Raw genomic sequence first — 26,000 nt, 5'->3', positions numbered from 1 at the left:
ATGAGTTGTCACTGCACCTTTCACAACAGTTGGAATAACCTGGCACTCTCACAGTTTTTATTCTGGAAAGATGCTGTAACTGGTGTCTTGTCTGCATGCTGCCAAATGGGTTTCTTAACTCCCTGCTCCCTTTGAAATGACTGATTCCCAGGAGCTGTTAGATTGAAATTACTGGTTTGAAAAGCAATGCTATCTTGTCGCTGTATATCGCAGTTATATCAGTATATGTTGAAGATCTTACCTGCAACTAGGGTTTCCTGAATCCCAGCCTTTGTTGTTTTAACATTCCCAATTCTTCTCCCCTCTGTTCTCGTGCTTTTTCTCAAGGAACTGTAGTGATTACACTGATCCCCTGCCCAGGGAGGTGGTGGAGTCTCCTTCTCTGGAGATGTCCAAGACCTGCCTGGATGCCTACCTGTGCGACCTGCTGTAGGGAACCTGCTTTGGCAGGGGGGTTGGACTCGATGATCTCTGGAGGTCCCTTCCAACCCCTACAATTCTGTGTGATTCTGTGATTTAAGCTCTTGTGCTTGGGCTGCTCAACCAGTCATTTGTTTTCCTGTTCCCAGCAGTATGTTTGTCTGGCTGGAAACTCCTGAATCCTCTTCTGCTGTTGCATGGTTTCTTATTTGAAGCATATGCCATTCTACTTGAGTATATGGTGCTGCTCAGAATGCTAATAGATTTTTTTGCTCTGTCTTATCGTCCTTGTGTCAGATAGGTCTGCACTTACACCTCAGCTCAAGATCACTGCTGTCACTAAACTAAATAGCTGGGTGCTGCAGGAACAGGGAAAGCTGGTTTTATTTTGTTCTTGTTTTCTGTTTGCACGGAAGTTCCTTATGAGCTGTGTGTTAAATCTGATGGTTTTGAGTCTGGAGAGGTTTTATGTAGCTTTTTGTAGAGCTTGTCTAGGTTTACAATTAACAATCCAACAAAACAGAAGGAGGAAAAAAACCTGACACAAAAAAGCGAAGCCAGGTTTGAGGTGCTGTGCACTGCGAAGGTACTGCCTGCATGGCTATAAATAAATCCGAGAATTATGTCCTTAATGATGTTTATATAGCTCAAAAAAGAAATGGTTGGTCTGGGTGTATCACCAGTCTCTGAGGATTATTCAGATACCTGCTTTTACTTCAGCTTGTGCTGCGGGTTATGGAAGTTATTTTTAGATGAGACTCTGTAAGGAAATGCAACTGGATCCTGCTAGGGCAGTCAAGGGGCAAGTGGCAGGAAACTTTAAAGTCGTTCTGTAAACCTTCCTTGTGGGTCCTATGCCAAGTTTGAGTGGATTAAGAGTGTGATTATTTTCCTGTACCATGTAAAGTCAGACTAGAAATGAATTTTTCAGACAAGTAACACCAATTAGGTCCTATTTTCTCAGAAAAAAAGTCTTGAATTTTAACTGGCTCGTGTGTGTTTTCAGTTATGGCTTGCTATTCTGGTTCTCAGTCCCAGTTCTAGTCTTCTTTGATTTGTATCCTGTTGTTTTACATTAAGGCTGTGTTCAGTACTCTTTCAAAATCAAGGATGTGGACTGAAAGAGGATTGTGGAAATCAAACTTTGGTCAGATAGTGAGCCCTCTAGTGTAGTAACATGCTTGCTAGCCTTAGTACAGCTTCCTTCAGAGTAGTCCTGAGACCTCTGTGGAATACTGTGTCTGAAAGAGAATCAGTGTATTTTACCTTGTACAGTTGGTGGTTTTGTTGTACCTTGCAACTCGTATAGGTATAAAAATACATATTTTTCTACAATAGAAGGCTTTTTTAAAATGGAATAATAGTTGTTGCAATTTCAGCAGTGCTGAAATGACTACATTTTGTAGTGATTACGTTTGTAATTTCTAAAGATAGTCAAGAGGCTTCTTGAAAGTTAAGGTGCGTGTGAAATAATATTGAATAAATTTCATATTCATATTCATTTGGAATTCCATTTCTAAGTTGTGTTCCTTTAGTGCCTGTGCATTCATGCTTTCATGATGGGCACCACTCATAACACGGAACCTTTTTTGCTGTTACTACATGGCACCAAATGGAGGTGATCTGTTCTGGAAGAAGAGCTTTTACAGCTTAATATTGAAATTGTTTTGAGTTGCTGCTCTTGTGCAATCCAATCATAGAGACAATTGCTATCTTGATGGTTTAACACAGCCAATATACTGCCTCAGATAGGTGTATCTGGCAATTTGTTTCTTTTCTCTGAATTTGTTAGAGTATATGAATAAGTAGAATATAATCTTCCTTGCCTGCTTTGAATTTAAATGATGAGGTTTATGTGCTTCTGTCAAGTCTGTAGGAACTCAGAACTCGAACAGAAATTGAAGTGTCAGGTGCAGTTAGTCTGTTCCAGTATCATAGTGTTTACTGTCTTTGAAACTCTTCCAAATGTTTGAAGTACATGTTGTGTCTCTATCTCTAAAGAAAAAAAACCAGCAGAACTTAGTTTAGCATTTGACCATTACCTTGCAGGTACTTAAGATGTTAAGAATGCTGTGATAAAATTAGCATAATGCCTCCTCTGTTTAAGAAAAAAAAAATCTGTCTATATATGTGTATATGAACTTCTTGCACCAGCAGCTTGAATCAATCATACTATTTATTTCTTCATTACTTTAGTATATATTATTCTAACTTGGTTGATAGAGTATGCTTTGCGTGTAAAGGTTTATGTGCTTAACAGATGTACGATTTAACCAGTTTTTAGGAACATACTGCCTTCGGATTACATTAGGTTAAGAATAATTTGCGCAGTATAAGCAGGTTTCCTTTCCACAGATACATGCGTATTTAAAAGAATGACTTTTTTTTTTTCTAGGTCCCTTTACAGATGTAGTAACCACAAATCTCAAGCTACGAAATCCATCAGATAGGAAAGTATGCTTCAAAGTGAAGACCACAGCGCCTCGTCGATACTGTGTGAGGCCAAATAGTGGAATTATTGACCCAGGATCGTCTGTAACTGTTTCAGGTAAAATCAAATAGTTGTAGGTTGTGTGCTTTTTAGGCTTTTCATCACGTTCTCTAATAGTGATCTCAGGCTGTTGTAAGTATGCCAACTTTTCAAAAAGACTTAAAAGTAAAACTGTTTCCCTTCACTAGTGTAAATATCGACTTTTGATGGTGTAGACTTGCAGAGATGCATGAAAATGGTCTGTGCCAGAAACATTTGTCATTTGCTTTGTTTACCTGCAGGTCTCTATATGTAAAGGAAGGAAGAAAGTTGGAAATGGACAGTGACATTAACAGTACCTTTACTCCAAACTACTGTATTCGTGGTTCTGTCTTTAAGTGGGACATTACTCAACTGCTCTGATGTGTCTCAAGTTTAACATTTGATAGTTCATTGCATTAAGCAAAAACCCAAAAGGTTCATTGCTGTGGAATAGTTGTTTTGATAGTACTGGTCCCTGTTGTCTGAACTCTGTTATTTCATAAAAGAGCTGTGTGTGTTACATAGCATATGTGAAGTGACAGTCATTAAATTGCTTTTAATTTTTTTTTTTCCCCATTAATTTAGGTAGAGCTGTTTTATAGCCCTAAGACTTGAAAAATGTAGAACTTGGGATACTTCATGTTTTTCTTGGTGAGGGTTAAAAAAAGGATCCTTACTACTCAGCGTTGGGAACCTTGAAGCCACACAATACTTTTTTTTCCCGTGAAGCTGTAGCTAGGTTTGGCTTATATACTTCATTCTGACAATCAGCAATATATTGATAGTTGGACATGTAGTGGTCTAAATCTGTATGAGATTGGATTCTGTCATTCTCAAGAAAATGAACAGTAGATACTGGCCTTGTGACTCAGTAAAGGATTTTGGTAGATTGTTCTCCCAGTTGTGAGTTAGTAATTTTCTGAGTAAGGGAGTTTTCAAGCCAGAAAAGGAATGTGAACCCATCATATTGCCCAACATGGAGAGAAGGAAATCTCTTAGATAGCTTGTGGTCTTCCAGATTGTAGCGATAAAAGTAATGAGCTCCTTGATCTCCTTAGTCTAGAAAGCCAATTTTTGTAGCAGCTCTGAAAAGATACAGCAAAGCAAAAAGGAAACGTGGTGAAATTCTCAGAGCTTTTCAGGTTCATAACTGTCCCGTTGTATCCTTGGGGAAATTTAAAAGCAGCTGAGGAACTAGCTTCAGGTGTTTGTTGAAAAATTGCAAGAAATAACTTAGGAAAGCTTCTTAAATTTTGATTGATTAAAATGTTAAGATTAACTTTCCTTATAGCTGAGTCATCAGTTCTCCAATCTAATGATCTGTAGAAAGTGACCTTTTAAAACTTCAGTATTGCCATGGACAATTCACTGTTTTGTGGGTGGAAGATTGTTTTACTGAGAAAATTATTTCAAAACTTGGATAATCAAAAGCTTACTTTTTTAACTTTGACTCTCAGTCATTTGTCTTAATTATGTATTTGATTGCTAGACTACAACTGTCTGGTATCAAGGGTTTTTTTTTCCTGTGATCCTGCAATATCTCATGATTTCATAGTTCTGCATCATAGTTACAGTTTGCCTAGAAAAGCTTCTCATTCTTGGAGATGTCAAAGGCCAACGTGGTTGGGGCTTCAGCCAGCCCAGTCCACTGGAAAGTGCCTCTGCCTGCAGCAGACAAGTTGGAACTGGGTGATCTTTAAGGTCCCTCCCTTCTAACCCAAATCTTTCCATTATTGTGCATCATCCTTTTAATTCTTTGAATCGTTCATTTTTTGACTGTCCTTTTGAAAAAGAGAAACTGCTGTATCTATTTCAAATATTTTAGCTTCAGTTTGACCTATGAAGGGGAACAGTATCATAGGGCATCACAGCTGGTTGACTTCCCATTTTGCGTCTCTGTGAATACTGTTTTTCTGTGTTACAGGAATCTCGTGCAGTTATTCAGCTGCAGTAACTCCAAGGTGCAGATATTTAGTAACAGCTACTATTCAGAATTGGGACTTTTTTTTACTGCTGTTTTCTTGTTGTGTTTTGTTGTTATGCATGATTTCTTTTGGGTCACTTGGTAGGCCAAGTGCACAGATAGTTTTTTCTAGTGACCCACTTTATCTCACGCATCTCTCTACTAAGTGTTTTCAGTGCTGACTCATTGTTCATATCATTAAAAATAGATTTCTCTCACACTGTTGGGCAGAGAGAGCTCATTGTAGGATACCATGGTCTGAAGCTCTGTGTTCAAAACTAAATGTTGACAGTGCTAGCTGACTTTAGCCCATATAAATACATCAGCTGATTCAGAGCCAAGGGAGTTTTAAAATTTATGATTGGAAATGTGATTTAAAAGCCATTTTAATGAAGTCTGTGGACGTTTTATGTATCATTCAATCGTGAATGAGTAGCTTTCAACATTTTCATTCAACATTTTCAACAGTGTTTATACGTTCTTTCAGAAACACTAGGTCATTGAGGCCTGCTTTTCTACTGTTGATCTGAATGGCTTTTCCTTTACTTTGATGAGTGAGATTAACTATTTGTTATGTATCATCTATACTGGTAGCTTCCTGTTGGCTTTTCGTTCCAGTGTTTAGTATACTACCATTCTTTCTTCACAGCTTTTTACTGTTACTTGGTGCTGTTCTTCCTTCTGGTTTTCAAGCCCATTTGAGATATATCCTGTGGAGACAAAACCCTCCAATGTGGAAAATATTATTACCTTACTAACAGGAGGCTTGATTTTGTAACTATTTGTTGTAATTCTCCTAGAGCTGATACCTGAACTGTTTGTGGATTCCAAGAATGTGCTGAAAACTGCAACTTCTTCCTTCATGAGGCTTTCCATGATTGTTCAAAGCCTAACATAGCTTTCAATAGTTCTTTGAATTCATGAATTCTTTCCATGAAGAAAGAAGAACAAATGAGAAGTCCCAGAAGATTGGAGACTTGCCAGTGTGACTCCCATCTACAAGAAGGGTCATAAGGTAGATCCAGGGAACTACAGGTCTGTCAGCCTGACTTTGGTGCCAGAGAAGGTTATGGAGCAGATTGTGTTGAGGGAGATCACGTGGCATGCGTGGGACAACTGGGGGATCAGGCCTAGCCAGCCTTGATGGATTTGTGAAGGGCAGGTCCTGCTTTACCAACCTGATCTCCTTCTATGATCGAGTGACCTGCCTGGTGGATGAGAGAGAGGCTGTTGATGTGGTCTGCTTTGACTTCAGCAAGGCCTTTGACACTGTCTCCCACAGCATTCTCCTGCGGAAGCTGGCAGCCCAAGGCTTGGATGGGTACACTCTTGGCCGGGTAAAGAACTGGCTATAGGGCCGGGCCCAGAGAGTGGTGGTGAATGGAGCTAAATCCAGCTGGTGTCTGGTCACAAGTGGTCCCCAGGGGTCTGTGCTGGTGCCTGTCCTCTTCAGTGTCTTTATTGATGACCTGGATGAGGACATCGAGCACACCATCAGTAAGTTTGCAGATGACACCAAGTTGGCTGGAAGTGTGGATCTGCCTGAGGGTAGCGAGGCCCTACAGAGGGATCTGGACAGGCTGGAGAGTTGGGCTGAAGCCAATGGGGTGAGGTTCAACAAGACCTAATGCCAAGTTACACTTCAGCTGCAACAACCCCAGGCAGTGCTACAGGCTTGTTGTGCTGAGGGACATGGTTTAAAGAGAACTATTGGCGATAGGTGGACTGGATGATCTTGTAGGTCTTTTCCAACCTTGGTGATTCTATGATTCTATGGTTTTGTTCTCTGCTGGCTTTCATTCAGTTGTGCTTTCAGCTGTTACCTAGTGGTCAAAGAGTACAAAGTTATTTAACTAGCTATCGAAGGATTTTGCCAGTTCTCAGATAGTAGAAAGCTGGCTTTGCTGTTTTTCAAGGTTTTTCCTTGGTTAAAGGAAGAGTACTATATCTTTTCTGTAGTCTGTTGATAGAAATGATCTTAGAGATAAATTAGTATAGGAAGAAGCCTTTAGTTTAATGATTTATGTTTTGGACCCAAGTAACTAATGATTGAGTAACTAATGAGAAACTCTGGCTTTAAACCTTTCAAAATAGGATTGTTTGAATGCATGTCAAATACTGCAGTTCCTTTCACTGCTTTATTTTAACTCAGATTGCTAGATGTAGTGATAGATTATTTAATTATCCTTTGATTATGCTGTATGCAGCTTTCAGCAGGGAAAAATACCTAATAAGCACTCAACAGCAAACATCTGCAACATTTAACCAGTATGTAGGGTCTAAAATTAGGTGGCAGTATGATTTGGAAGTAACTTTTCATATGGACTAGTGAATTTGGAGAGACAAAGGTAATCATTTTGATATTGTACTTACTGTTTTATCAACTTAGACAGTTCATTTCTACTGTGAAGAATTTGCTTTGTGTGAAAGCAAGGATGTTGAACTGTTCATCCAATGAAGATTTAGAATTGTGGGAAATATAATTTCTAACAATTCAATTACAGCAGTATTGAAATCTGACTGAACTTCTTGAGAACATATGGAAAGCTTGTTCAGAGCATACAGTGGGTTTTTCTAGCTAAATGGGTGTTTCTGCTGTAGCTTTTTTTTCATTGCTGTAGAATAGCTAGCAGTATAGATTCCTGTTCATAGGACTCCATAAGTACATAATTCATTTTATCTGAGATCACTTACATTTACCTTAGTTTTACATAAGGATGCACTAAGCTTGAATTCAGTTTCAATAAGACTCAAGTGTGTGTGCATTGTCAAAAATCTATCTTTACAGTTCTCTCTGGGTCATCAGCCTCTGGTAGAAAGTTGGAAGTGTGGACGTGTGTACATGCATGTACAGATACTTGTTATGTTTTTATTGTCCTGGGCTCCTATCTGGATTGAGTCAACAATTGTCTTTCCTGATCTGCTCTATGGAGGTACACTGTGCTGGTCATCTCCTCATACTTCTACTTCAGTAGTCCTCCAGTGCTACTGTGACAAACCTTGTATGATCAGATATTTCAGTCCCTACGCTGTGCTCATTACATCCGTAGATAGGCAGCTATATCCTATAACATTCTGGTCTGAATTACAGACATGTCCTTTTCAGTTCCTTTGAAGTAAAGAAACCACGAAAATAATGACGTCGGAGTGATCTGGCTTCCCCTCTGGGCTGTTTTCTAAACAAAACCACAATCACTAACAGAAAACCAGGCTCCTAATGGCTTTGTACAGTTTGGATGGATGAAGATTCTGTACTCTGTAATTGAAGCATTCCTTTAAAAATACTGTAGTAGTGCAGTAATAATTGAGATGATGAATATTGTTATGTTGATGTTATTTATTTTTCCACTGAATTTGTATATACTTCAAAATAATAACTTTGAAATTGAGTTTCCTTTCTCAACCAACAGAATTTTCAGCTTTGGAAAGCAGTCATTCAGAAATTGTCCTGTCACAAAAGTACTCCTTCTTGTATATTCTATCTCTGGTACTTGTAGTACGAAGTGGTTTGTGTCAAAAATGTCAGGTTTTGTTCAGGCAGGTGGTTGCATTTTTTAATTTTTTTTTTTTAAATCTGCATTAGATTATGTTCAAGGCTGAAAATGCAGAGGTAAAAAACATCAGATAAAATACAAAGAGAGGGTATTAAGTATTTAATGCTTCACTTACAATTGCCTTTACAGAAGGCTTGGTTTTGGATTCCATCCCTCTTTCTCCACTGGTAAAATAGAATTCAAATGCATACATGGATTGTGAGTACTTTTAAGCAAATGTTAGCTGTTAGGCTGGACTTAAGGATAATAATGTCAAAACCTGAAGAAAATGTATTTTGTAGTTATTCTCCAACTAATCACTTTATCTTTTAAGAACTGAATTTGAAACTTTTCTACAGTGAACTATTAAAGTCCTTGACAGCATTACTTTTAATAATTCTGATCTGAATTAAGTATTTCAGTAGTTTTGCTCCTAGCTAAAATTAGTATGTCTTTAGAAGTCAGTTGAGCTTCTACTGGTTGGTGGCCAGTGTAACACAGGTTCTTCTTCCCTTTCTCCCTCGGATAGATGTTGTAAAGTCTGCCAGAGTTCTTTTGCCTTTGCATTCACTCAGTCACAAAGTGTGTTTATTCAAAAGGAAAATCCTATGGTGTTTGTTCACTCTGTGTCTTAGTGGATGCATTTTTTCTTACTTGTTTATTAACTCTCTTCTTGCTATAGTAGGTGGAGAAATAATCTTTAAAGCTACATTATTAAGGTGTTTCCCCTCATTACTTGTTGCTACAGTGTGTATCTACAGTATTTTCAGTGCTGCCTTCATGTCTTAACTTTTGGTGTCTTGTCAGTGAGAATCTGAAGTGTGTAGCATTTTTTTTTTTTTTTTTTTTTAGAGTGATCAGATCATGTAGTTAAATGTTTAATTTTATTCTTTTGAACAGTAATGCTGCAGCCTTTTGACTACGACCCAAATGAGAAGAGTAAACACAAGTTTATGGTACAAACAATCTATGCACCACCAAATATTTCAGATATGGAAGCAGTGGTAAGTAAAAATGGGATAGAATTACTAGTTTGGACTTTTTTTTTTTTTAAATCAATCTTAAGTTTAAATGAATCATGTTTTCAGAGTGTTTTATTTTTGGAAAATTGAATTTCCTCTGAACAAATATGATTTCTATGAATGATTCAGAGTTTTAAATATTAAATACAAGTTCAGTTCACAGAATTTGCCTATAGGACTGATTAAATCAAACTAGTATTAAATCAAAGGTAAGGTCTGTTCAATGTTAAATTACTGTTGCGTTGTATCTGATCTGCAGCTCATTGAAAGCACAATGATAGATTTATTTTCTTTATTAGTAGAATAAGTTGTGTATTCTGTTTTTGGGTGGGACTGGTCCAATGAAAATCAGAAAGAAAAGATTAGTTTTGTGCATGTAAATTCAGAGGAACAGCTTAGAAGCAATTGGAAAGCTGGCCTTCAGTTGTCAGAACATGCTCTTTAGAGCATACATGGGCTCCCATGAGCATATATATCAGAGTCCAGGGGACTGCTGCACGGACTGCTGTTTCTAAACAGTTCCCTGAGTTCAAATGGTGATTCATGCATTTCCATGGAGGAAAAGTAAACAAAGTAAAGATAAGGTTTATGAATCACTAAAATCCACTAAACCTCTGCAGGCTGAGGCTCTCTTCCTGTGTGTATGAAGGCAAAGATGATTCTCTCCACTGGAAACACTGAAAGAGTTTTTGTTAAGCTTTTGAGACATGTGGCTACAAAAATAACATCTCTCCTTGTTGTCTGGTTTCATTTTTTTTAATATGCTCTTGTTTATGTGTGAGAAGTGAAGCATCTACCATTTGGTGAGAATATAAAAATTCATTTCAGAAATACCTTTCAAATAACAGCTTTCTCAAAGTGTTGAAGTAAAGAATACTGAGGAACAAATCTGGCAGAAAATCAGTAATTATAGTTATGAGTTAGCGTGCAATTAGTGCCAGTGACAAAAGAGAGCTAAAGAAACTTACTCTGGAGCTAAGTATAGAATTGCTAAAAGTGTCTTTCAGCAATTTATTTAAAATGGGTGCTTCCAAGATAGAACGTAAGGAGCAGTGATAGACTGATTCAGATGGTACTTTATTTCTGATTGTGTTACAGAAACCATTCTGCTGTCATTCTTGCTGTGCCCTACAAATCTCTGGATCCATCTTGACATTCAGTTCACTCGATTCCATTTCCAGACTGAAGTTTAACCACGTCTAGCTTTCAGTACATCTGTAGTAGTCGAAGGTGAACAAAAGCAAGTCTGAAAATTTCAGCTAGGGCAAGGATAGTATTCAGCTTTGTAAGAGTTATAGGGAAGCTGTAAGAGCAGGCTTAATGAACTGTTCAGATTTTTGTGTGACTGGTTTATTAAATAACTATGTTACTTGTTTTAGTGGAAAGAAGCAAAACCCGATGAGTTAATGGACTCCAAATTGAGATGTGTGTTTGAAATGCCCAATGAAAATGATAAACTGGTAAGTAAGGAAAGAGTAAAAAAAAAAAACACCTGTCATACACTGTTAGGATCCTACAGAAATTTGTTTGCATTTTTTTTAAAGCTGTTTGGTGTGTTGGTTAAATGGATTGTTGGAATCTCCACTAAATGGACAGGACTGGGCTTTCCTTTGTATAACAACATATGGAGTGAATTACATTAAATTTCAGGATGAACACTGATATTCTTTGTGCACGGTTTGCGCGTTGTAGTGCAAACAAATCAGTGTTGTCTTCCACTGTATATAATTTGCCATGGTACCATAATTTCAAATTGTTTAAACTAATGCAAACAAATTATCCTTTCATCATTCTTATTCCTGACTCTAGCATTATATTGCCGTCGGATAAAAACTGAGTCGTCAGTACTGCATACAGGGAAAAGCAAATTGAATCATTTGCTTTCTGAAGTATTAAATGCTTTTCAGTTTTAAAAATTCTCTTCCTAATTCATCTGAATGAGGAAAGGAAGTACTGTTTAGAAATTAATGTGCTCTGGAAGCCCTAACTGCATCATTTAAGGTAGTGGTACAGACAGATAATCCAGATGAAAAAAAAACTCTTAAATGTGTCTGACTTCAAACAAAATCAATTGTGTTTGTATAGGAGATGACATTTTCATTGTATGTGTACTGAAGATGTCTGTTTCGTGTCCTCTGATGTTTGGAATAATAGTTAGCTGTCAGTTATCTAGGTTTTTTTGGAATATGATTGAAATTCTTACATGTTAATGCTTTTTTACTGTCATTCTTCTCATTTATGGAATCTTAATACTGTACATTCCCACTTATTTAACTTTAATTTTTTTTTTTGTGCTGCTTTTAGCATCATGAGATAAAGTGCTGAAACAGGATTTCTGTTAGTGACCTTATTTATGTCATTACTTTGACTTTTCTTTAATACAGTCCAGTTTGTACTGTAGTCAGGTAGGTATGTTAGGAGGAAGTTTATCTTTTTTGGTTGAGGATAACTGAAGGTGTGGGCTTTTATTCAGCTGTACGAGTTGCCTATGTGTGCCTCTTACTAAATCATACCTTAGATATAACAAAGTAGTACAGAATACATTTATACTTTCTTTAATGTGATACTTTGATAGTATAGACTGCACATAGTTAAGTTTTTCTGAGTAGCAGCATGAGGTTGCAAACCCTGATGTTTTTAGCAGGTTTAGGCACTGGCTCAAGCCTTATGATGAGAAATCTGCCAGGACCCTCAGAATATGCCTTACTTACCAGGGTGCAAGTACTTCAGTTGGCTGCTGCTCTCTTCAGATGCCTACCAGTTGCAGCCTGGAGACTGATATAAGGGAACCAGTCAGGGAGGTGAGACAGCAGAGGAAGGAGGTTTGCTTTGGGAGATAAGGTCTCTATTGAAGTCCCAGTACTACGAAAGGAGCTCTTTTTAGCTAATAAACAAAAACAAAAAAGCTCCAAAAAAAAAAAAGCTTCTCTGCTTACTCATGGTAAAAATAGGCTGGTCTTTTTAGATCCAGTTAGGAGAGTGCCTGTGTAGAATAGCAGGGTATATCTCTTAGGCTGCCTGTGGTTGCACTGCCGAAGATTTAAAATGCTAGATATATTACCTTCTAATGGGTTTTCTGTCACGTTCAGGTTGGACTGCTTTCCATGCAGTGAGATCTGACAGATGATATAGCTCTGTAGTTTATCTAGTAGACTTAGTGCAGCTTGAATTTTAATATGAGTCCAGTCTGAATTTCAACACAGCTTTGTGCTGTTCCCCTAAAGAACCTTCGGATGGCTTGGTCTGGAAGGGACCTCAAAACCCAGCCAGCCCCAACCCTCTGCCGTGGGCAGGGCTGCCCCCCAGCAGCTCAGCTGCCCAGGGCTCCATCCAACCTGTCTTTGAGCGCCTCCAGGGATGGGGCACCACAGCTTACATGGGCAGCTGTGCCAGCGCCTCACTGCATTCTGAGTGGGGGATGAAAAAAAAAACACAACAAAAACAAATTCTGCTCTTTTCCACTTAGTTATTTTCCTACCAAGTTCAAATGTTACTTGGTGCGTTTTATGTTACTGTGCACTTTGGTGCCTGCTGAATTAGTGTTGAGCAGCTTAAGTGCTTGGTTTTGTCTCTGTGGCACATAGTACAAAATGAAAGCAGTAGATTCTTCTTTTGCTCTTTAGTACTTCCACTAATCAGAACTAAACCAATCACAGAAGTCTTTTATTTAGAGTACTGTAAATATAACTCTCTATACTAGTTACTGGATTGTGTTTCAGTTTTAAGCTGTGGATAATTTTTCTCTAGGTAAGTACAATTCTCAAGTCATTCTTAATATTTGTAGAATGATATAGATGCAAGCAAACCCGCTCCAGTACAGAATACATCTAAGCAGGATGGACCGATGCCAAAACCACATAGTGTTTCACTTAATGATACTGAAACGAGGAAGCTAGTGGAAGAATGCAAAAGACTTCAGACAGAGGTTATGAAGCTGTCAGAAGAAAATCGGCACCTGAGAGTAAGTTCTGCTTCCTCATTTATATTGAAATGATTCCGTGCTGCTTGATTGAGAAGTCTAGTTTGTAATGAGACTTAAAAATGTTTATTCTGGAATTAGATACAAGTGTGGGAATGTGAAGGTTGATTTGCAGTGTAATTTTACTGTTGTGTATGGTTTATATGTTCCTGTGATTGAGACTTTGGGATTATCATGGGTGAGATACTGAAGCTACATGGTTTTCTTAAACGAAATGCAGTAAATATAGGCATAGGTGAGGTGATTTTTAGTTACTTTTACAACCCAGATTTAGGCTTACTAGCTTTTAATAGAAGTGTTTTATTATTCATTCTTAAGAATAAGTAAACGAGATCCAAATCAGTAACACAGCATCTCTGATTATTAATCAAAAAGAGCAACTGATTGACCAGTGGAGGTAAGCAAACATTGCTTTCCAGTACCTTCTATGTAAAGGTGCTCCTTCAGTAACTTGTAACTAATTGATAGGTGACTTTGTGACTTTTCTGTGTATTTGGTATTGGGTATGAAAAATTTCACAGGCAAGTGTAGCCTTTTAATGATCTCTAAAATAATGTAATTACTGTAATTAATTCTGCTGTTGTTCGAACACTTTGATAAATAAATACAAAGCAGGTGTTTCTCTTTGCCAGTAAGGAATTACTGCTATTTCATTCTTACATGGTAAGTAAAAGTAGGATTCTTTGTTTTGCCTAGCAAGAATTTTAGTATCTTTCATAAGCAGAGCATGGGCAAACTATCTCTATTTGACATGCTGCCATTTCTTCTGTGGGTTTAGTGTGCTATAATATTACTTTTCAAATTGCTGTCTTTATTTAGTTAAGTAAATTTGACCTTTGAGTTGGGTTATATAAAATTGTAAAATAAATAAATTTAAAAAATAATGTTTTTGTATTCTTCATCTCTGTATATTTTTTTCCCCCTTAGGATGAAGGCTTGAGGCTCAGAAAGGTAGCACACTCGGATAAATCTGGATCACCCACAGCTTTGGCCCTCAGAGATAATGGCTCTAATTCTCTTCCATCACTTCTTGTTGTAATTGCAGCCATTTTCATTGGATTCTTTCTAGGGAAATTCATCTTGTAGAAAGGATGAATGAGAGAAGCATGCAAAATGCAGCTTCTGTTTTTTTGTTTTGTTTTGTTTTGTTTTTCTTGGCCAGAAAAAGATTTGTTTACCTACCATTTCATTGGTAGTATGGCCCAAGTGACCATTTTTGTGTACAGCATCATAACAGGCTTTGCCTTTAATGATCTCGCACGGTTAGAAAACACAATCTAAAAAGACAACTGTTCGGCTACCGGACAAAATTGTACATTGAGTCATAAATAGCAGGTGTCAGTTGCACAGTCAGTCCTTTATGGAAATTCATAAATAAAGAATTGTTCTTTCTGTGGTTTTAATAAGAGTTCAGAAATTGTTCAGAGTCTTGTAAATGTTATTTTAATAATCCTTTAAAATTTTATCTGTTGCTGTTACCTCTTGAAAAATGATCTATTAGATTGCTAATCCCACTCATTCAGGAATATGACAAGAGGTATTCTGGGGGAAATGGTGCCTCTTACTGTGTAAATTTTCTCCTTACCTTACTTTGCTAATATCATGCAGAATTTCTTTCTTATCCCTTGTGAGGCATTGTTGAGAGTTCTTCATCCTTACAATCCTGTCCCATAATATTTAACATTACAAAAGAAATAAAATTGTTAACAGATTTTCTGCTGGGTAGCCTGTTTGTGTGTGTCATACTTCTAGAAGGGGATTCGTAACAAGTTCATTGTTCACGGCAATTTGCTGCTTGTAACAAATTTTGAAGTTTATTTGCATAAGTCTTTGGCTTAGACTGTTGTAATTGAAGTGGGAAGAGGAGAGGGAAAAAAAAAAGGGTCTCCATTCTGTTTGTAAAAAAAGAAAAAACAAACAAACAAACAAAAAAACATGAAAGAAAACGAACAAAAACAAACAAAAAAAACGCATTGCAAATGGTTTCTGGCCGTTTTCAGCTACAGAGAGGATAACTGTCAGACTTGTTTTGGGACAGAATAATTTGGATATCCAGCAGGTACAAATACCAGGCATGAATGTTATCAGTATATCAGCAATTTGCTTGCAATGTGCAAGTGTAATAATCAACTTTCTGCTCCATCCTTGGATTTTTTGGGTGTCTTCCAGGAGTCAACATTATTCTCCTTTGATTTCTTAAGGGTGCTTAATTCAAATGTACCAACTAACTGGGTCTGTAATTCCATTTTAGTAGACAATCAGAAATGTAATTTGAATGATTCAGACACCCGTAATGAATTCCATGATGCAAAAGAGTTGGTATTTGCTGAGGGAGCCGTAGTTGCTCACTACTTGAAAACAAGTCATTTTATGCAACTCTTGGCAGACTTACCCATGTTAACCATGTGTAGCTACGTTTTAAAGAATGCATTTTGGGGGTCTAAAATGCTTCCTGCACTTAATCCTAAGTCTAGCCTCATCTTCAAATATGTCCTAAAACAGTCAGTAGTAATGCAACAAAATAGCTGTGCTTTTAACTAAACATAATCCACTACAGGGAATTACTTGTAAACTGAAAAATTACAGAAGGGATGTATTCCTGTAAGTGACATTGTTTATGCTTTTGGACAGCTTGACTTGATGTGGTGCAGCTAAGTGTGTTAGACCTTGGTATATGCACACGTTACCTAGCTGAGAAAAATGTTCTAGAGAAGATGTATGTTATCTTGGTTGCCTTTGATTTCTAGTGCTTTTTTCTTTTCTTTTCTTTTTCTTTTTTTTTTTTTTTTCTTTTTTTCCTTTTCTTTTTCCTTTTCTTTTTCCTTTTCTTTTTCCTTTTCTTTTTAAAGAAAACTACGTCATGTTCTGTCATTTCTGTCTGATAAACTTTTTATAGAATCTTGCATACATGCAAGGAAGATGATGAAAATACAAATACTGTTTATCTTTTCACTTAAGCATGCAAGCTCAGATGTTTCCAATTACTTGTTCCAGTATCTGCACTCAAGTTGCCTTCCATCCCAGTGACTGGAAACACTGTTAAAGTCTTGATTATTTTGGTTCTGCTGGTTTGAAATAGTGTAATTCTCCCAGTTTTTTTCTTGAAATAGAACATTAATGCATCAGACTTCCATAGCTTGTTCCAAACTAAGTATGTTGAACATAATGAAGGCAATAAGTGTGCAGGATGTGGTTTGCCTGAGACAAAGCAGTCATTCCTGCATAGAAGGAAAAAAACATTCCTTGGAGATCTCAAAATATTTACAGCATAGTGTATGGAGGTTTTCAGGGGTAGCTTTCAAGACTTGAGAGCAGAAAAAGGAGTCATTGCTCAATGTAGCCAACAGGTTCTGATGTCTGGCAGCAGTAATGAGGTGAAAACAGTGATAGAATAAGATGGGAATGACCGATTTTCATAAATACAAAGCAGGTGGTCATAGAACTTGGTTGTGGTTTGAGTAATGTCTTCAAAGTGAAAGTGTGCAGCGGTCTCGTAACCAGTGTACTTACTGATGGTATAAGGAGACTGTCTTGGTTTCCAGTAATCCCTTCATAGCTGTATATAAAATGTAATGCTAAAACTATTTTGCTCTCAGGAGTTACTTTGGATGAGATCAACTGTATTCAGTGAATTCTGTAATATGGATTAAATTGTTTGTGTTTGTTCCTGAAATGGTTAGAACTTTTTGCTTTGTCTGCCTGCTTACTTGTGTATGTAAGCATGGGGAAATAGCCTCTGCTGCTCCTAATGACAAGATCAGGTGACAGTGCCCGTGAAGTCCTGTGAGGCTAAATGTGCAACTTGAGTTAAATATACAACACAAATCCTATTTTGACTTTTCAGAAGAACAAGATGGAGCAAGTGTACAGTATCAAAGTAGTATTAAAAGCTTTTCTGAACTCATCACTCTGCAGAAGGGTGATGTGATTATTCAGGTGAAGAAAAAGCCTTGTTAAATAGAAGATAGAACTCCTGTAGTAATTCTGGGCACCACATTTAATCCACAGTAAAAAGGTGTATATGTATGAATTTGATTTTTGAAAAGTTATTTGCATCAGTGCACAATTTATTTGTGCAATTCTACTCATTCTCTAAAAGCTGTTAGACTTTTAGAGTCTGTTGATCAGGCTTGCATGTTTTCTGCTGCTATGATTGAAGCATTTCCACTTGAGAAGCAACCGGACATTAGCTTGAAAGTCATTGTCCTCTTGGAAGGAGAGGGGGCGGAGGGAGGAGGTGGAAGATGACATCTTGCAAAGGGGAAAGACAAAGTCAATAAGCAAAACTTATTTTTCAGGCCTTCTTCAAAGATATTAAAAGCTGAAGTGTTAATAAACCATTAAAAACTTAGTAGTGTCCTTTTTTATTATGAAACTTCTCCCCAAATGCTTATGTTCTGTAGGCTTTAGGATACCCAATAGGTGTATGTAGGTCTCTATCTAGGACCATCTTACAGGTGGTCTGACTGCCCTGCTGTAGGGATTGCTAGCGGATAGCACAAAGCTGGCATGGATGGAGATTGGGTGCTGGAGTGAATCTGCCCAGCACTATGGGTGCTGATGACTTGCTTGATTTACAGTAATCATCATGACAAAGAGTTATCTTTTTTTTCCTGTTTGGAGTCACGAGTGACTCCTGCTCTGTGAGCAGGCTTGCCAGCACGGACTCTTGCTTCAGTCTTGCAAGAGATGGAAGATCTTTGTGGCTACAGAGCAGCCCTCATATAGATCAGTATTGACCTGCCCTGTTCTTTGTGTTTATGGGTGGATTCAGTTTCTGCATCGTGTTTTTTTATCCACGTTTCTCTGAACATTGTAGCTCACTGCCAGGTTTCAGGAGAGCCCTGCTGCCAGAGACTGTCCCTGCTGGGCTTGGTCCTTCCTGGGGTCTGACTTAGATGTTGGCTGAGATAGGGGGGGGAGGGAGAGGGAGGGGTTAAACACCCAAGTCAGTTTTCTTAAGGGATTGGGCTCCTCTAGGAGTGACAATTGAATGAGAGTGATTTCTTTATTCCCTGTCTGAACTTCCTCTCCAGGGCGTTCAAGTAATGTAACTGAGTATATAATTGCAGTTGGCCTGTTGTGCTTTTGTTTTTGTATGCTGATTGCGGCAGGATTGCAGAAGGTAGTGGTAGTGTCATCTCTTTCCCTTTTAAATGACAAGTGGCTGTGTAGAAATGAGCTCTTGCACAAAACCATTTGTGCTTCTTCCTCCCTTGCTGGGACAATGGTTCACGCATTTGTGTGGCGATCTGCACTTGGGAACTGATTTGGGTGAAATCCATGTTTTTCATGTTTGACAAATTAAATGGTCGTACAGTCATCTCCCCTGCGTGCTGCAGTGCCATTTTATTTAAAGTTTGGTACCTGTTTATGTAATGCTGCTAACACTGCCAGCAGCACATTAAATCCTGGTGTGTGCAGTAGCTCCTTCTGTTTCTGGCAGCAGCAGGATGTTCTTCATCCCCTCCCTTTCCTTTAGAAAACTTCAAGGGGTGTTACTCTATGCAGGCACATGAGACAGACAGCTATGAAGGATAATAGCTAGGGAGTCTCAGCTCAGACACTTAAATGAAAAATGGAAGGTGACAGAAATAGTTATTAATTCTTACCTTCTAATCTCATGTGTAAGAAAAAGACAGCGTGACTTCTATTGATCTGCTTATCATCCGCGTTATGCAAAAATAAAACTTCAGAAGTTCCTTTAAATGTGGCCTGCTGATGGTCATGTAAGTTCAAGAGCATAGGTGAATTCAGAGAGATTGCCCCAGACAGTCAGTGTGCAGGCAGTACCTAAACGGCAGTCTTCATCAGTGAGATTTGTGCCTCAGTCACCCCATCTCAGAGATCAAGATGAGCAAGTGCTGGAGCAAATGGTTGGGGTAGGGTGATTGAGGTACAACCTCTGTTCTCTAGCATACCTCCATCTTGTTTATCATCAACCCTTCCTTAGTCCTTGTCTAATTGTTGTTGGTTTGGGTTTTTTTTTTGTTTTGTTTTTAATTTTCATTTCTTTAATTTTGCTGGTTTTCCAAAGTGCTGCTTTATCTTGCATGGAAATCTTTAGTAGGCTTTTAAAGCATCACCTCAAAAAACTAGCTGTTGCTTTTCTGTCCCTGAAGCTGTGTGTTAGGCAGAAAACATCTCTGTTAGAGGTATTTATCGGTGGATTGTGTTCACTGGCAGTACAGCCTGACCTTAGTAAGGGCGGCACCAAAATCAAGAAACACCCTCAAATCCAACAAGAGTAATAATGAAACCTACAAAACCAAAACCCACCTCAACATTTGGACATGTTTTGTTGGCAGTGCATAACAAAAGGTTTTTGTGGAGTTGGTGCTGTGGAAGAAAATAAGTAGTCCTAAACCTATCCACCCACCATGGTGGTGATGCGACTTGCTCTGTACTTAGGAGTGGCAAATTATTTTTCCATTGCTATATTGATAGTCCAAGGACAGGTGATAAAGCTGTCCTTTGATTTTGGAGGCACTTAATCCAGAAGTGTCAAACACCTCTTCAAACACCCCATGTTGGGCTCCTGCAGGCAAATGTGCTCCAACAGTAGGAGACTTAGAGGTTAAATCCATGATTATGTGTTCTCTTGAAACTAGTGAGTGCCTCACTGATGGGACAGCTTTCCAGACTGCATTAAGCTTCTGCACTGGTTTGGAGGCTGGCTCAAAGAGCAGTGATGATAAGGATTTAGAAACTATCTGGGTGGATGAAGATGGTGCTCTGTTCTGTAGTGTTTGAGGCAGTGCTTTGAATCATGCAGGACAATCTGTGGTTCATATAGCTGTGCCTTGGGAAAGCTCAGGAGAACTGACAGAAAACAAGACCTGAACGTGGCTCAAATGCAGCTCTCTGTAACTCCCACCTGAGCTGCTAACGAGTGCAGCTTTGATAATGGAAGGGTGCTTCATAGAAGATGAAAGCTCATGCAGTAGCTAATTTGCCTTGATTGCCTTCTTAATCACCTCGGGTTCCTTTAAAACTTTGGAAAAGATGTGGGAGCTTGGGAGTGGCTGGTGTCATGTAGAAGAGGCAGTCACGAGTAGAATGAGGCGGGCTGTTTCAGAAGCTGCTCTGCTGATGGCTTCCTTTTCCCAGGTCTTCTCCAGGAATAGGGATCCTTCATCATTAAGCATAAACCACAGCAGCAGGTCTTGTAAACAAGAGAATTCTAAGGGGAGGACTTTTGCTGGAGAAAAGTATAATCCCATGTGTTTGCACCCCCGCTTCTCTAACACAACGCTGAGGCACTTTGGAACTGCTGTGCTGTCATGGCTGTATGAGAAGATGGAAGGGGAAATTGACATTTGGAACTGCTGTAGCAGCTCAAAGTATCTCTCAGACCTGTGATATTAGGGAAAGGGAACTGTAATGTTATGAGCCCATTCTTAGTGCTGTTCAGAAGTTGCATTTGTAGAACTAGAGATGAAGCAGCCAAACGAAGATGGATGTTTTCAATAACCTGCGGTATGCATGCAGCTGCCTCCTGATCTCAGCTATCTCCTTGCCCTGTATGGAATCAGGGAAATGGCAAGCACCTGCTTTTATAATACACAGGGTGAGCCAGTAATGGGCTAATTGAGAGTTGTAGCATCTATCACCTGTTGGGAGTTCGTGTAACTCTTTGGGCACTTCTAGCGAATGTGAGATACTGCTCATTAAAAACGCTGGTGATTCCATGAGCGACGTCCTTAAATGTATGCTGTACGTATGCATACGCACACCGATCTTTCAGATGCCGTTTATATGTCGGCATCAGGCGAAATACGTTGAAGCAATCCTTATGATTCGGTAGTGGCCGCCAGATGGCGGTGTGCTCTTACCGCCCACCCGGCGGGAAGCAGCGCGGGCTGAGGGCGCAGCAGGGCCGGGCCGGCGGCTCCGCTTGGGGCGGTCAGTGCGGATAAGGGCTGGGCGTCGTTGCGATCTTCAGTTTTCCGTGAGGTGCGAAGAGAAACGTGAGCTGGGAGCTGGGCATCGATTTGAAGGAATCCATCAGTTGGTCTAGAAAGCTCTAGCCGTGGGTCTGGGCCCCCGATTTTTCTGTGGATGGAGTTGCAGAATTTATGTTGGTGATGGAATTAATCATAGAATCACAGAATGGCGTGGGTTGGAAGGGACCTCAAAGCCCACCCAGCGCCACCCCCATGGGGAACCGCAGCTTCTCTGTGCAGCTGTGCAGTGCCTCACTGCCCACTGAGTGGAGAATTTCCACCTGACATCTAACCTAAATTTCCCTTATTTTACTTTAAAGCCATTCCCCCTTGTCCTGTCACGATCAGAGGGTGTAAAACATTGATTCCATCCCACTATAAGCTCCTTCAAGTACTGAAGACTTCCCAGAGCTTCTCCAAGCTGAACAAGCCCAGCTCCCTCAGCCTTTCTTCCCAGGAGAGATGCTCCAGCAATCTGAGCATCTTTGTGGCCTTCCTCTGGACTTGCTTCAACAGCTCTGCATCCTTTTTATTCTACGGGCCCAGGACTGGACGCAGTACTCCAGACAGGGCCTCACGATGGCAGAGCAGAGGGCAACGGGAGACCAGGAGATGCAATTCCAAACTGCTTGAATTGACAGCTTTTTCTTTGTTTGAAAGCAATGCTCTCTTGCGCAGCTTTATTTTCCAACAGAACACCTTGGGAAGGGCTGTGTGGTTCCCATGGGAAAGGGCTGTGGGAGCAGTGTCAGCTTAGATAATCAGTGTTCCCTTAGCTAATGAGGATACTTGTGGTTTGATTCCTTGCAACCATCTTTTTTTCTGCCTGAGAAGAAATTTCCTTTCTTTACCTCAACTACTGTGTTCAGTTTGGGCCTCATCCCTGGAGGTGTTCAAGAGCTGTGTGGACGTGGCACTGAGGGGCATGGTTAGTGGGCATGGTGGTGGTGGGCCGATGGTTGGACTAGGTGATCTTAGTGGTCTTTTCCAACCTTAATGATTCTATGATTATTTATTGCTTGCAGCAAATAGTAATTTTCTTTTAAATTAACAGTGAGTGCTAGAGAGAAGGAAAAAGCTCTTGGAAAATATTTCTCAGAGGGGAAAAAATATGGCAAATGAATCAAATAACAAAATTCAGAGTGGTGCTGTGTTTTAGTACCTACTTTTCATTTTTTGTGTCGGGAGGGGTAAATTATGACACATGGAACACACTTAGGCTTGGATTCATCTGTGCCCACAGCTTTGCCTCTCTATACAAAAGAGAAAGGAAGGCCCCTACTCTCAGACTCTGGCTGCTGCCTTTGCAGTGCCTTGTTATTGCGGGCATGCTTCCTGATGTGCAGCCTCATCATGCAGCAATCTGCTGTCATGGTTCCAAAAATCCTGAGTCATTTCTCAGATGCAAACCTTTTGAAGCTGCTGGTGGAAGTCCCACTGGTTTCATTGCACCTCTTCTCTTTGTGCAAGTGAGGCTGATGAAGTGGTGCAGTGCTGAAGAAAGATGCTTTTGTTATTTCATGCCTTGCTTTCCATTCTTGGATCATTTTGGACTTCTTTCTCCTTAAGAAAGTATCCTCTCTGCTCCCTCCCCTGGGCCTTAGCCCTTAGAGCAAGGCACATTTCATCTGCTCACAGTTCCCTTCTGACAAATGTTTTCTTTTTGTGGCAACCACACCCTTTGCACGGACATGCCACTTCCCCAGCCTCACAAGCTGTGGCTGTTACTGCTTGTGGTGTGCTTCCAGCCTGCAGCACAGCTGACTTTGCTCACAGAGCCCAAGGATGAGCTGTGAGACCTGGGGCATCCCAGATGCCTTCACCAGGGCAGCTGCCAGTGTCAAGTTTGCAGCCAAAGACACTAAGAAAGGAGCTTCTCTCTGCACATATCCCTCAACAGAGGGATGCTGCATCCTGAGCCATGTATCAGCCTTTAGAGGTGGAGAACTAACAGACCACTGACGTGCACAGGATGCAAAGGAATCCTTCATTTTTCAATTAGGCTTTTTTTTTTTTTTTATTTCAACCAATAGTTCAACAAGTGCTAAAATTTCCCCGGCAGTTTAATCTGGAACATAGAATTGAGAAGAAAAATACCTTCTATAGCTTTACAAAAATATAAAGATTTTTTTTTTTCTTTTAAATCCTGCACATGAAGCAAGCACACTCCAACTCAGCAAAAAAGACACTACATTTTAAACTGCGGACCTCTGCTCAGCAAAATGATATCCTACCCCAGTGCAGCAGGCACAGTGCATAAACGGTACAGAAACAGAGCAGGAAGACGTGGTACAGCGTTTCAATTCCTTTTATCCCTTTTTAAAACCAGAATGTCTTCAAAGAGTTTGCCTAAGAGCTTCTTCAGATGGGTCCTGCCAGTTGGTCTTTGAGTAGGACATCACTGTGGTGCTAAGGGGAAGTGAGCATTCACCTCTCTTGGTGATCAATGAACATGCCACCATCCACTGTTTCACGTTAAAGCTGCTGAGCTTTGGGATGCGACAAGTTGCTCAGTTTGCTGCTAAGGCACTTGCTGCTTAACTCCTTTAGCAGCCAGGGCTGCCAGCACATGAGGTCAGGCTGATGGAACAAAATGAATGGAATATATTGTATCACAAATGCATATGCCGTGCAGCGGTTAATTTAGTGCCTGATGAAATGGGAAGATCAGGGGAGTTCAGGGCCTAGTTTCGTGCCTGTAACCAAGCAGAACCCTCACAGAGCACAGGGATTGACAAATAAACCGCGTGCTCCAAAGGCTGACATAACTTTGTCCAACTTGGCTTCTGTTGGCTAACAGCAAAATAAGGGGAAAATACAGACCTGAGACAGTGCAGCACATGCTAAGAACCTAAATCACAGAATTATGTTTCAAGTCAGTGATACAAATAAACCAGAAGAGCCACTGTTTACCAGAGCCAAAACAAACCTGAACTGGATCATTTGCAATGCATTATCAAGGTCTTTTTCTAGTGCTTCCTTTTTAACTATCTCTAAATGATAGGAAAAAGTAATTCATTTCTTGTACAATTTGCCCAGTCTGTGTCGTGTTTGTATATAGTGTAGCCCCATGTCTTGGCAAACCTAGATCTTTGCAAGCCTGTGCTTCGTAACAAGGATTTAAGTGTTGTGGTGCACATGTGAATGCACTTTTTTGAGGTAAGAACAAGACAGGTAGTTAAAGAATCACAGAATCCTTGGAAGGGACCTGAGGGCCATCTATTCCAACTCCCCTGCACTGAACAGGGACACTAGATCAGGTTGCCCAGCGCCTGATCCAGCCTCGCCTTGAAAGTCGCCAGGCATCTACTAGATCACTGGGCAACCTGTTCCAGTGCCTCACCGCCCTCACTGCAAAATATCTTTTCCTTGTATCTAACCTAATTCTTTGAGCTTGAAGTTCTCTTGAGACTGTTGTAAGACTCCTGACATTAAGCAATTAAAGCAGTAATCAGCTGTGGCCCCTTGCCCTGGTGACTACAGAACGTGGTGCTATGGGGTGGCTCCTTGGCATTGGCTTCAGGCCTGCTTTACTGGGACGGTTTGGTTTCAGCCAGGACTCAGCTGTGTCTAGCATGTACATAGGGAAGGATCAGGGTTTAACAGCTCTCAGATATTTGTATTTTCCAGAGATGAGACTACCAAACTACCAACTTCATCACTAACTGCCTTGTTGGTGGTAAAAGAAGCTTGTCTCATGTGGTCAAAGGGAAGCCACACCAGGCACATCTTTACATGTAAGAACTAACAGGTACTCGCTCACGCAGCTAAGTCTTAAACAAAAATGAGAAGCTAAGCCACTGTTTGAAGAGATGTGTCTGGGATCTTGAAATAGCTCAGTAACTCATCTGGAGATGTGCTGGTGGATATCTGCTGACTATAAAAATGAGGTCTAGCTTGAGAAAACCAAACTCCCTTCTGCTTCTTAAGGCTTGACTTGCCATAGTGAGCTGGCTTTCAGCTCCTTCTGTCAGGCTGAAGGAGAATCTGGTATCAGGTGTGTGGATGAGCACTGCTGAGTCATCCTGGCCTCCGATTCTGACTCTTGAGCTTTCATGGGCTTTCTTCAGTTTTTCATGCCTGAGAACAAGTGTGAAGGATGTGACTGATCTGGCACCGAGAGCCTGTGATTGTGCCTCCTCATACTGCCTCAAAAGAGGGTGAGCGGACTTTGTTCCCACTCTGTGGAAATCCCTGCCAAAGGCTGACTCCAGCTTGGAACAAACTGTGCAGAAGGCATGCACTGTGAGGAGGCAGAGAGCCTGAGTATGGCCATCTGCTGCCTAGATGGCTTTTTCCTGCTTGTTCGGCCAGGAAAACCCATGTTATCATTGTTTCCAAAGCATGCTTTTGCTCTAGCATACGGTATGGAGACTCACCGATGTAAAGCTGAAAGCTTTATTCAGGATGAGCTTTTCCTATGACTCTGGGAATGACCTCCCTAGAAGGTTCTTCCTCTTGTAGCACAGGACTGTCAGCTGGGAGCTGCGACCTCACTCCCTGTATTTCTCTCAGTTCCTTCTGGGAGCCAGCATACTCAAGTATATCAGTAAATGCCTCAAGGCTGAGCCATGTTCTCGGTTACTTCCCATTAATATGGGGATTGTGGTTCATCCATAAACTGT

General features: G+C 40.0%; 1 protein-coding gene across 1 annotated transcript in view; it reads left to right on the top strand.

Moving 5' to 3' along the window:
• The window catches only part of VAPA (VAMP associated protein A), a 28,278-nt gene extending 13,137 nt beyond the window's left edge, over positions 1–15,141 (top strand). Inside the window, exons 2-6 of the mRNA XM_052703671.1 lie at positions 2,816–2,968; positions 9,329–9,432; positions 10,830–10,910; positions 13,235–13,411; positions 14,357–15,141. Of these exons, the coding sequence (XP_052559631.1) occupies positions 2,816–2,968; positions 9,329–9,432; positions 10,830–10,910; positions 13,235–13,411; positions 14,357–14,515 (674 nt within the window). The 3' untranslated portion in view covers positions 14,516–15,141. The remainder of the gene's footprint in view (positions 1–2,815; positions 2,969–9,328; positions 9,433–10,829; positions 10,911–13,234; positions 13,412–14,356) is intronic.
• The last annotated feature ends 10,859 nt before the right edge of the window (positions 15,142–26,000 follow it).

Source organism: Tympanuchus pallidicinctus, unplaced genomic scaffold (assembly GCF_026119805.1).
Source record: "Tympanuchus pallidicinctus isolate F22 unplaced genomic scaffold, pur_lepc_1.0 scaffold5, whole genome shotgun sequence".
Lineage (NCBI taxonomy): Eukaryota > Metazoa > Chordata > Aves > Galliformes > Phasianidae > Tympanuchus > Tympanuchus pallidicinctus.
The sequence above is the reverse complement of the archived record's forward strand: the minus strand, read 5'-3'. Positions and strand labels throughout refer to the sequence as shown.